General features: G+C 34.1%; 1 protein-coding gene across 1 annotated transcript; it reads left to right on the top strand.

Moving 5' to 3' along the window:
* The first annotated feature begins 706 nt into the window (after positions 1-706).
* On the top strand, positions 707-10,650 carry LOC127703275 (mucin-5AC-like). The gene is made up of 2 exons (XM_052207791.1): positions 707-829; positions 6,795-10,650. The coding sequence occupies exon 2, from the start codon at positions 6,795-6,797 to the stop codon at positions 9,168-9,170; it is 2,376 nt and encodes a 791-aa protein (XP_052063751.1). The 5' UTR covers positions 707-829; the 3' UTR covers positions 9,171-10,650.
* The last annotated feature ends 2,296 nt before the right edge of the window (positions 10,651-12,946 follow it).

Here is a 12,946-nt window from a genome sequence, read left to right as displayed (position 1 = left end):
TCTAAACATTAATAATTCGTGTTCTTTGTAGCAAATTTGTAGAATAGTTGTAGAGTTTGTGGGTAAAATAGCGTTTTTATGCGATTAAAAGTGTTGTAGAATCTTTTTTTGTAAAAAAATAAAAAATAACAGATCTGACAATTCCCAATTCACTGCAAAAATGTGGTTGCAATATTATATCAAAACAGTTGTATCATAATATAGAAATGAATTGAAAGTGTTGCGTTAAAAAGGCTTCCACGTACGAAAAAACACGTTTCTATATAAAATCTTACGACACACAGGATGAGTTTGGTTCGTAAAGGCTCAACCACAACTTGTTATTTCTGTAGCATCTCTAATATTTGGCTTTGCAGAAGTCATAATTTGGTAAAAATAAAAAATGAAAAAAAAAAATTAGACTTCTTAATTTGGATATTTTTTATCTCGCAATTCAGTTTTCAAACTATGATGCTTCAATAAGTTAAACAAATTTATAGATTGTATAACTGTTGAGTTTATTTTAATAGGTGAATTGTCAAGATATTTTTATAATAGGCCATTGATATATAGAATGCTGTCACATTAGAAATTTTTAATTTCAATTTTATTCAGAATATAAATGTCCTTTTCCTAAGTCATACTTCCAATTACTATACCGATTATTTACTTACAGATGAAATTGATAGTGTTGTTATTGATTGCTTCGGTTTGTGAAGGACGAAGCGCAGTGTTTGGTAAAAGAGGAAGTCATAAATACTCGGGTTCGTGTAGCTTCAATCTACCATGTGACGTTAAAGACAATTCGTTTTATGCAACTGTGGTTTTCAAACGTCCAGCTTCTGTACAAGTGAGTATATATAAAGACTCAACACTAGAGTAGTCAGTTTCTAAACAAGTCATGTTAATTGTATATAAGCTTTTTTTTGTTGGAAAATTACGCTCGCTCGACGTTTTACTCGAATTTACTCTTCTCATTATTTTTTTTATCAACAACTGAAAGTTTTTTTTTATAGAAATGCATTCTAAAAAAATAAACTGAAAAAAAATATTGAAAAATAAATATTTACTATTCCGTTGCCGATGAAAAAATACCAATGATTACAATCATTGAATTAAAAAAAAATCAAGAACAATTTTTGGTGTTTCCCTCGAGTACGGAAGGTCGAGGGTTCGAACCCCAGCCGGATCAAACCAAAAGCTTTTTTTCGCTGCTTCGCTGCTTCTCTGCTAAGCACGTGACATTAAGGAGTAAGTGCAGACGGGTCGGCTCGGCATCAGAATAAGGTATCCGGTTAGGGTGATATTTCTTTCTACAGATTGTTGCCTTATGAACTAAGCAAGTTAAAAATCGGTGTGTCGGTCTAGTACAAAGTAGGAGCCTATAGCCTTTGTTAGTCTTGTATTATTTTTAATTTTAGTTTCTTGTGTACATTTGGAGTTTAGTATGGAGTTCATTATCACTGAACTAGTATATATATTTGTTTAGGGGCCAGCTGAAGGACGCCTCCGGGTGCGGGAATTTCTCGCTGCATTGAAGACCTGTTGGTGACCTTCTGCTGTTGTATGTTCTATGGTCGGGTTGTTGTCTCTTTGACACATTCCCCATTTCCATTCTCAATTTTATTTAGTATTCATATTACATTAACACGTTCTCGTCCTGAATATGCATTTAATTTGCCGCTGGACGTTAAGCAGCCATTCATTATTACATACAATTATATTAAATTGCACTGATACTGGTGTTTTGTAAACAATTTATCATCGTATCTTACAATTTGATCTATTCTTCGTACTTTTATAATTGGTAAGATTTCTCGCACACGTGTAAGACGATTTTTGTGAAAACGCAGAAAAATATAAGAATGTTCAGGATAACACATATCTTAAAATTGAACTACGTAAATGAGTGACAACATTTAATTGAATTAAAGAATGCAAAGAGTAGGTATTTTATTGTTAAATAAGAACATTTGGTGATCGCCTTTATGATATAATTTAACAGTTTTCTCACATTTACAACACTTAGAAAACCTTACAAAAATAAGAGCCGTTTTAACATTTAAAATTAACCTCTTTGATAATGTATTAATGATGAAATTGGTATAAATCGAGTTCTGCCCGCCAGAGGACATTTACCAAAATTAAAAATAAAAGTGTAAATACAGAAACAAAAGGTCTGTTTTGTGTTAAAATGACTCTTATTTTTTTCATGTTTTCTAAAAGCCTACCAATAAGATGTTTACCTATTTATTCTATCCTGTAAAATAATATAACAGGCGAAAATGAGATAGAATAAAAATGTGCCTTTTATTTTAGGTTCTTTTTGCCTGTGCATTTTCAGGGGAAATAAATATAACTTATAAACCATTCGTGCAACGGTTGCTTGAAAGCATAATCGAGTACACACTATATTGTTTGCTATAAATACGAAAAATATCCACGTGAAATAAAGACCAAGTTGCAGCTAAAAATCCTACAAATATTTTTGATTATGATTCATAAAACATACTTTGATATTAAGTTTGTATATATATCAATAATTTTCAAAAGTTCAATGACGGCTCCCATTTCGTACTACGGTTGGTACGGTAGCAAATCGGGAAACCTCTGTTAGTCGAGTTGCATCGAAATCGTGTTCGGCTTATAATATGTCAACATTTCGGTTTCCAGACAGAACCTTATGAGCCATATTCATATCGTTCCAAATTTTCATAATGTTGATCAACTAAAATCGGACAAAATTTGTTTCCGGAGAACTTCTTGTGTACCATATGTCAAAACTGCAAAAACTATGTTTGAGAATTCACATTTAAAGGGGCATTAGCTGTCAAATTCATGTTCACCAATTTGACTCTAGTTCTCAAACTTGATGTATAACATACTATCAAATGAATTAGCACCTATAATTAGTCACCTTTTTCAACAATCTATGAATACCAACTCAATACCTGCTGAATAGACAACCGCAGACATCTGTCCACTTTTCAAGAAGGCTGACCATTCGATACCGGTGAGCTACTGCTGAGTATCATTAACTGCATTCTCTGCAAGATGTTCGAACTTATAGTATGCTCCAACATAATGAGTCACCTAGATCATTATAGGCAGTGGCTATTTTGCCGGCACAGGCAAAATAGAAAATATGCTATTTTGCAGGCTCTGATCAAAATATCTAAATTCAAGCCGGAAAATAGCATATTTCTATAGAAATGGTTATTTTACCGCCAAGGCAATGTAGTGAATTTGTTATTTTGCCGGTTCTTTATAAAGTGTGAAATGTAATATTAATTTACTTTTGAAAAGTAATATATACGAAAATGTTCACTATCACCATAAAAGAATCAAATAATTTTTGAAGCCCACCTCCAGGTGCGGGATTTTCTCGCTGTGTTGAAGACCCATTGGTGGCCTTGTGTTGTTTTCTGCTCTTTGGTTGGGTTGTTGTTTCTTTGACACAATCCTCATTTCCATTCTCAATTTCATTACTGATATACCGGTAGTTAGATAAGAAAACAGCTAACAATATTTGAGATACGTATAACCGTTTAAAAACATTTATCAGTCTAAGTGAAAATAATAATGTATAACAAGAAATAAAAATTAAAATATTGAGCATCCATTCGTTGCAATGAAATCATATCAAAATATGTAGTTGAAATTATTTCTAAAATCAGCTGGTATGCATAAGAATTAATATCAGATATTTTAACTGTATGTTATAAAAAAAATTAGTTAAAAATTTCAATGCATCATCAATTTGATAAAACATTATACAATATAACAAAATCAATCACATAGCTTCAAAAATCAACAATGTTTGAATTAAATTTGCTTTTGAAATAATAGCCAGTTCTTTGAATTGTATAGATGTGTAAACAATGTAGTTTTTAACTTAGCTTCCGCTTATCTAGAACCGGCAAAATAGCATTTTTTTTTTCCAGCGCCTGCAACAAATTCACTATGTTGCCGGTACCAGTAAAATAGCCATTTATATAGAAATATGCTATTTTGCCGGCTTGAATTAAGATATTTTAATCAGAGCCGGCAAAATAGCGTATTTTCTATCTCTGCCATCATTATAATATCATCAATGAAAACAACATGCTTTTCGTAAATATCACATTCGCGAAACACAACTATGCAGAGTCATCAATGATTGGACCAAAGACATCGATAAAGGACACCAAACGAATATATTTATATAAGATTTTAAAAAAAGCCTTGACACAGCCCCACATAAACTTCTTAAATCAAAATTAAACAGTTAGTGGATACCAAGTAAAACACTATGTTAGATTGACTTTCCAACGCTACTGCAAGCACAGAGTCACCTCAAGGAAATGTCCTGGGTCCTGTGTTATTTAGTCTACATATCAATGATATCTTGGATAATCGGGTGTTTAGTCAGTAGAAACACACAAAACGATTAGATGGGAAGTGTAAAATAAAGTATCGTTTTCGTCATAAAAAAATAAATAAAAAAGAACAGAAACAGAGAATAACGATATTTTTAGTTATCTTTGACAGAACACTGCTTTAAAATCTATACAATATAAATATAAGTAACTTTCAATTTTCAACATTACTTTAGCATGATTGAATATAAATACATAAATACATAAATACAAATAAATACAAATTTTAATGTGCGTATTGTTATGCGTTTACTTTTCTACATTGGTTAGAGGTATAGGGGGAGGGTTGAGATCTCATAAACATGTTTAACCCCGCCGCATTTTTGCGCCTGTCCCAAGTCAGGAGCCTCTAGCCTTTGTTAGTCTTGTATTATTTTTAATTTTAGTTTCTTGTGTACAATTTGGAGTTTAGTATGGCGTTCATTATCACTGAACTAGTATATATATTTGTTTAGGGGCCAGCTGAAGGACGCCTCCGGGTGCGGGAATTTCTCGCTGCATTGAAGACCTGTTGGTGACCTTCTGCTGTTGTCTGTTCTATGGTCGGGTTGTTGTCTCTTTGACACATTCCCCATTTCCATTCTCAATTTTATGTCTACGTTAATGTTTTCAATTATAGTAATGCTTAAAAAATTACACTAAATGAGTGACAATATTTTCAGAGAAGAATTAAGCGCCATCATATTCAAAACACTGTGGACAGGTTGATTTTTAGAAATCCTAGGACATGACTACAGCTAGCTTTAAAAGAGCACTGCACAAATCGTATATCCATGTACTGTTTTTGTCTTACGCCTTTTTTCCATTATACAAGAAAAGATAGCAGGAAAATCACCAATGCAGAACATAACAACAAGATACAACCACATCACTAACCCTAATTCAGGGCAATTAAAAAAGAAACAAATAAAAAAAAAAAATGATGAAAAGCATAACCCCTTAACTTGAATTACTCCACAACCTATAATCGAGGCGAAAGTCTATCGTTTTAGTCCGTATGTAGATTAACTCTGTGTTGTTTTGTTACTATCTTATTGATGTTTATCCCACATATCTTTTTCTTTTTTTTTACGTTCATGGTTTTAAGTGCAAAAGTAGAATATAAAATGAATGATTCAATGGAACAATTGCTAGTGTTAACGCATTAAATTAGGTACAATATGCATGCCCTTATCAAATAACTAGGCTCATCATCTCCTGTCATTTATTTCAATACTTTATGCTTTCAATTTTTTTCTCAAATTTATTACTCTGTTTTTCTTTCTTGTAAACATGTGATATACAATATACCACATGTCTATGAAAAAAAATAACCAAAAAGAAAAGATGTAAATTCTTATTGTTTCCGTTTTCCGTTTCCGTTCCGTATTCCGTTCCGTTTTCCGTTTCCGCCTTTTAGCAACACCCCATGAATACGGATTCAAAGAGGTCGAAGTATTCACTTGCAAGTAGATAATTCATTAGCGATGTTTCTTAGCTTATTTCATCTTTTTTTTTTATCTCGTAACTAATGCCCTTTTAAAAGAACAAGATCTCTACTGATGTTTGAACATTAAGGTCACAGTACCTTTAAATAGATTTTCGAAAAATTTCGTTTCCAAACAATATCTATTGATATAAGTAAGATCTTTACCAATATCTTGGGGTGAGGAAGACCCCTATTGATGTTGAGGCTACTAGATTAAAGTTCAAGGTCACATTAGAAATTGATAGACTGAAAATATGAGTGTTAGGATGACATATTTTGAATCATATATCCATCCTTCACCAAAATATGTTTCCGAAATTTCCGATGGAAAGAACAACATCCCAAATGATTTGTGGGTCATCTGGTCAAAGATTGGGGTCATAGTAAATATAAATATTAAATAGATTGGTGTTTTAGGAGAATTTTAGATTCCAGACAATCTGGATCATCTGGTCAAAGATCGAGGTCATAGTACCTATAAATATTAAACAGATTGGTGTTTTAGGCGAATTTTATTTCCAGACAATATTTTTTTACCCATAATTAAGATATCAATATATGCTTGATAGTGCGTTTTGAAGTGTCAGAGATCCCTATAGATTTGTCGGTCCCTTTGTCAACGGTAAAGGTTACAGCAGCATGTAATATAATGAAATTTGGGCAAATTTTCGTTTCCATCATTTTAAATTTATAGCTCTACCACAACCACATACAAGGCTAAAGGATTTATAAATTGTTACGAAAACTTGAACAAATAACAGTACCCGATACAAAAACTGTTTCGTCTAGCACAAATCCACATAGATCTCACCTCGACTTTTGCAACCGTGGTACCTCTGTAAATTTTTGATGTACTATTCTTGTTTTATGATGCAAGAAATTAAGAAAGCTTACTTTTGTTATGTATACACATTCATTATTTCTTACAGATGGATCAGCCTTTCGGGATTGTAAAGAAGGAGCTAGAGAATCGGTTTTATATGTTTAAGAACAACGACAGAATTTCGGAGGGGAATATAGATGTTCCGTTCACTGCCACACACAGAGGTTCAATTAATTATGATTGTGATGTCATTTGGTACGATTGCGTTGATTCTGTAACACCTACAACACAGACCAATATTGATAGTATGCGCTCTACTACAATTGTGTCTCCAGATGGTTCGGACAAACATGTACAAAACGTTGCAACAGCTGATATTGTTTCGTCAACAAAGAAAGCAAAAAGACCTTTATCATCAAATGCACCTTTGACAATGCCTCCTGCACTAGATAGATCAACTAAGAAACCATATGGAACCACAAAGACAAAAGACACCTCAATGCATATTAGTGCTTCGACTAAGCAATTTCCACCTAAGCCAACCTCAAAAACAACTAATTTACCTACAAGATCTTATACAGATATAAAAGTACCTTCCGAAGGAAAACATGAAGGGATAAAATCAACGACAGAACCCGCAGAAGAATTAAACAATCCAAATGACTCGAACCAAGACTTCGATTCTCTTGTAGAAACACTAAAATTAGCTTCAGTAAACATCCCAATAATGGAGTCATCGTCATCAAATAATCCAATTCAACCAACAAAAAATTCTTTAACGACTAAATCTGAATCCGCCACGAAAGCGATGACGCCTTTGTCAACTGAGACGGCGACAAAGTCTTCTCCAACTCCAAAACCAACAGAAATCCCACCAATGAAGCCTTCGGAAACAAATATTCCAATTAAACCAACAACAAAAATCTCTTTACCGACTAAATCTGAATCCGCCACGAAAGCGATGACGCCTTTGTCAACTGAGACGGCAACAAAGTCTTCTGAAACACCGAAACCAACAGACATCCCACCAATGAAGCCTTCGGAAACAAATATTCAAATTAAACAAACAACAAAAATTTCTTTACCAACTGCAACTAAATCTGAATCCGCCACGAAAGCGATGAAGCCCATGTCAACTGAGACGGCGATAAAGTCTTCTCCATCATCAAAGCCAACAGAAATCCCACCAATGAAGCCTTCGAAAATAAATATTCCAAATAAACTCGCAACAAAAATCTCTTTACCAACTCAATCTAAATCTGCCACGAAAGCAATGACGCCAATGTCAACTGAGACGGCGACAAAGTCTTCTCCAACTCCAAAACCAACAGAAATCCCACCAATGAAGCCTTCGAAAACAAATATTCCAAATAAACTCACAACAAAAATATCTTTACCAACTAAATCTAAATCAGCCACAACAGCAATGACGCCTTTGTTAATTGAGACGGCGACAAAGTCTTCTCTAACACCAAAGCCTACAGACACCCCACCAATGAAGCCTTTGTCAACAAAAATTCCAATTAAACCCACAACAAAAATGTCTTTACCAACTACTTCTGAATCCGCTACGAAAGCAATGACGCCTATGTCAACTGCGCAGCTGACGAAGTCTCCTTCAACATTAAAGCCAAATAAATCGACAAAGTCCTCTAATTTGAAGAAATCAACCACTTCAAAGTTTACTATTTCACCAACAAAGCTATTAACAACTACGCCAACCTCAGAAACAACTACTTTACCAACAAGATCTTCCACAAATATTAGTAAAGTACCTTCCAAAGGAATAGATGAATGGATGAAATCAAAGACAGAAGCCATCGAAGGATTAAACAATCCAAATGAGTCCAACCAAGACTCCGATGCTTTTGTAAATACGCAATTATCAGCTTCATCAAACAACCAAACAATGAAGTCCTCGTCAGCAAATAATCTATTTAAACCATCAACAACAAAAATATCTTTACAAACTAAATCTGAAATCGTCACAAACGCAATGACACCTTTGACAACTGAGACGGCGACAAAGGATTCTGCAACACCAAAGCCAACAAACGCCCCACCCATGAAGCCTTTGACAACAAATATTCCGATTAAAACCACAACAACGAATGCGATGACGCCTTCGTCAAATAAGTCGCTGACAAAGTCTTCTTCAACATTAAAGCCGTATACATCTACAAAAGACTCTAAATTGAAGATATCAGTTACCTCAAGACCTACGATTTCACCGACAAAGTTATTAACAACTACAAGATCTTCCACAAATATAAAAGTTACTTCTGAAAAACAAGATGAAGGGATGACATCAAAGGCAGAAGCCATCAATGTCAATGATAATGACTTAGCAAGAAGACGAAAACACAATCAAAGCTTAAAGAAACGCTTACTTCGTCTATTAGAAAGAAGATATTTGAACCTACAGCAGGAATCAGAAGAAGAAGTATTAAGAAATATATCTGAAAACAACAATGAAAACTAACTGAACAGAAGCAAGGATAGTACTATATTATAATACACTACGGAAGGATACAAATTGATAAACCTATAACAATATTTCTTTTGAGAAAACAGTAATTGATCAACCTATAACAATATTTCTCTTGAGAAAACAGTAATTGATCAACCTATAACAATATTTCTCTTGGGAAAACAGAAATTGATCAACCTATAACAATATTTCTCTTGGGAAAACAGTAATTGATCAACCTATAACAATATTTCTCTTGGGAAAACAGTAATTGATCAACCTATAACAATATTTCTCTTGGGAAAACAGAAATTGAACATTGGTGATCTTAAATTTTGAAATACGGATCGAAGTGTTTTTCTTTTAAAAGCTATTTATTTCAGGTTTGTAATTGGTTAATATGAATGTCCAACGGTTTCACATATATATTTACTCATATTTAGAACAAAAACTGTGTTTGCAAATCTGAAAAATGAAGCAAAAGTCGTCTTTGTTTGATGTTTATCAGACAAATACACAATAAATTACTAAAGGCTTTCATGAATAAATAGAACACTCTTAAGTTTATTCGAAAGTATAAAACAATTAATGTCTATATTACACAGCTAGCAAATTCACTTTAAAGACTATCACTTCCGATGAACTCCACTGTAGTCAAAACATTTACATTTATTGAATAGTAAAATAACTGAAATCAAATTCTGATACTAGTATTAAAGACCAAACTTCATTAAGATTTTGACTTTTTATTCTTTGTATATATATGTATTTACTTGCGAAATGTATTCAATTGGTAGATTCTCGTATACATTTTCCCAAAAGAAAGTTGGGCTCAAAAATGCAAATATTACAGGCAAACATCGATGATTTTATGACAAGCTAAAGATGGTAATTTAAAGGTTAATTAATATAGTCGGTCTAAAATTGCAATGCGAATATTTAAGATTTTAAGTATAACTTTTTAAAATTCATACAAGGAACTGAAAGATATTTTATGCTGGGTGAAAGTTTATAGGACCATAAATAAATTTGATTCAAAAAGATTCAATGCGACAATTTCAGTGTTTTGATATGATTAAAAATCCGTCCAAGTAACAGAAGAAAAAAAATCAAAATCAAAACTTATGTTGAAATGATTTATTTGCAAAATTATTGGACCTTACAGATATTTTCTACAGCTATTCATTTCCGACCACAGTTCTTATCTTTGATTATGATCAATGGAGTGATACTTTTCATCTCTAGTTTTACAAAACAATAAAGAGACTTAATTTTATAGGGTTAGATTGGACAAAGTCCAAAACCAGCATTATAGAATTGTAATATCGGACGTCGGAGCATCGGCGGATCTGGGCGGGCGGAAAAAAATGAGTACCAATTTTGTGACACATTACCTATACAGTAGAATGATTGCACATCACTGGCTTTTTGTACTTGACTTAAATTGTTGGTACTGTTAAACTGTATTTAAAAATTAAAGTATTTTTATTGAGCTGTTTTCTGCTGTGATGTCGGGTTGTTGTCTCTATGACGCATTCCTCGTTTCCATTCTCTATTCTATTAGAAATTCACCTTCTTGGTTCATTTCTTGTCATTGAGTTGACACAAACAATGGGAGAGTGACTGATAAACATCATACACCAAAAAGCCAAGGCTTAACATATGCATTTGTAATACAAGTCACCGGTTGACTTCTTAGCCTGCAATCAGCCATCTTATTATACAAATAAGAGTGTGTAAGTCAATTTATAAGATATTCCTATATAGGTCTGTATCCTCCTGTATCTTGTCGGCATTAATCAAATTACAGTTTATATCTCATTCCAATTCGGTGTCCCCATGCGGCCCGCGCCCAGGTTATAATGTACCAAACAGCCGTTTCATGGGAACATCCAGTTTGAGCTTTGGAGTAGATTTAATACAGCAACGTTATAAATAAGAAGACGCGAACTAGTACAGTGTCCAGAATAAATCTTTTAGAATTTCATAGCAGAAAGCCAGAAGCAACCGTTTAGTCTTGTTTCAGATCGCAAATTAGCGTATTGATGTTCATCCCTTCAGAATATCAGACCCAAAGATAAATCATCTATAAATTAAATACCCAATATATCATCAACAGAAAAATATTGACCGGCATAGTACCTTTGTTAATTTGTTTCTTCCTTTTTAATCTTATATAACATATCATCTTATAGACTTGTACATATTCATGAAAACATGAACTCCAAGTTAAAAGAGGTAATATATTCTTACTAAATGAATTTCAGTATGGGATTTTGTTTGTTGTAAAACGTTCAAGAGTTTCAACATAGCAAAAATCTTGCAAATCTATAGCTTACCTTTGTCTTCTGATACATGAACGAAATCACTGCCTGCACTATGTCCAGAAGACACTAAGACCCGTCTGCCAACTAGGCTATAACATAAGCTTCCGTTAGTCGGGTGGTGACTTTCCTCGTCGGTGTATTCTAGGATTGTAGCTCAGTAAATGATAAAATTCGTTTGGAGATATATGTCCAGTTCATCTTCATATGAACATATCGTAAATGATTATAATGTTACTTTTCCGTTGGACAGCCGATGCAACGGCTATAAAGAGCTTTTCTTTATATACATGTATATACTTGTTTTCCTTGAATACATCCTGACTATATCAGAACTGCATATTATCACTTGCAACGCCCGATAAACGAAAGCTATATTTTGAAATGTCTAGTTTGAAAAAATATTGAGAAAGGTTCCATTACAGTTAATTTGCACTCATCTCGTTGGTTGATAACGTTTGATTTTGTCTGTTTTTATGTACTTTTTTAATTTATTTTGGAGCTTGATATTTTTGTTATACTTTTTTCCAACCCCAGGCAAACTTGACCTTACGTAAACTTTGTTATTTTATTAAGGTCCTTTTTGCGCTTAACATTTCAGCGTATGTACGCATCGCTTAACGTTTCAGCGTATGTACGCATCGCTAAACGTTTCGGCGTATGTACGCATCGCTTAACGTTTCGGCGTATGTACGCCTCGCTTAACGTTTCAGCGTATGTACGCATCGCATAACGTTTCAGCGTATTTACGCATCGCTTAACGTTTCAGCGTATGTACGCATCGCTTAACGTTTCAGCGTATGTACGCATCGCTTAACGTTTCAGCGTATGTACGCATCGCTTAACGTTTCAGCGTATGTACGCATCGCTTAACGTTTCAGCGTATGTACGCATCGCTTAACGTTTCAGCGTATATACGCATCGCTTAACGTTTCAGCGTATGTACGCATCGCTTAACGTTTCAGCGTATGTACGCATCGCTTAACGTTTCAGCGTATGTACGCATCGCTTAACGTTTCAGCGTATTTACGCATCGCTTAACGTTTCAGCGTATGTACGCATCGCTTAACGTTTCAGCGTATGTACGCATCGCTTAACGTTTCAACGTATTTACGCATCGCTTAACGTTTCAGCGTATGTACGCATCGCTTAACGTTTCAGCGTATTTACGCATCGCTTAACGTTTCAGCGTATTTACGCATCGCTTAACGTTTCAGCGTATGTACGCATCGCTTAACGTTTCAGCGTATTTACGCATCACTTAACGTTTCAGCGTATTTACGCATCGCTTAACGTTTCAGCGTATGTACGCATCGCTTTGAAATGTTAGAGTTTGAGCGTTCCTCATGAAGGGACATCAGAAAAGCGCTTCGGACGCACGTAACTTTTACGAGTTTATGTTATTTTCGAGATGTCTAAAGCGCTGGGAACAGCGCAGGCTGTGTTGCCATTTACTTCGCAAAC

This window comes from Mytilus californianus, unplaced genomic scaffold, assembly GCF_021869535.1.
Source record: "Mytilus californianus isolate M0D057914Y unplaced genomic scaffold, xbMytCali1.0.p SCAF_5, whole genome shotgun sequence".
Lineage (NCBI taxonomy): Eukaryota > Metazoa > Mollusca > Bivalvia > Mytilida > Mytilidae > Mytilus > Mytilus californianus.
Note: the sequence above shows the minus strand (reverse complement) of the source record. Positions and strands in the feature narration are given on the sequence as shown.

What these genes read in the sequence shown, in the direction of transcription:
- LOC127703275 (XM_052207791.1), top strand. Translation starts at nt 6,795, where the DNA reads ATGGATCAGCCTTTCGGGATTGTAAAGAAGGAGCTAGAGAATCGGTTT.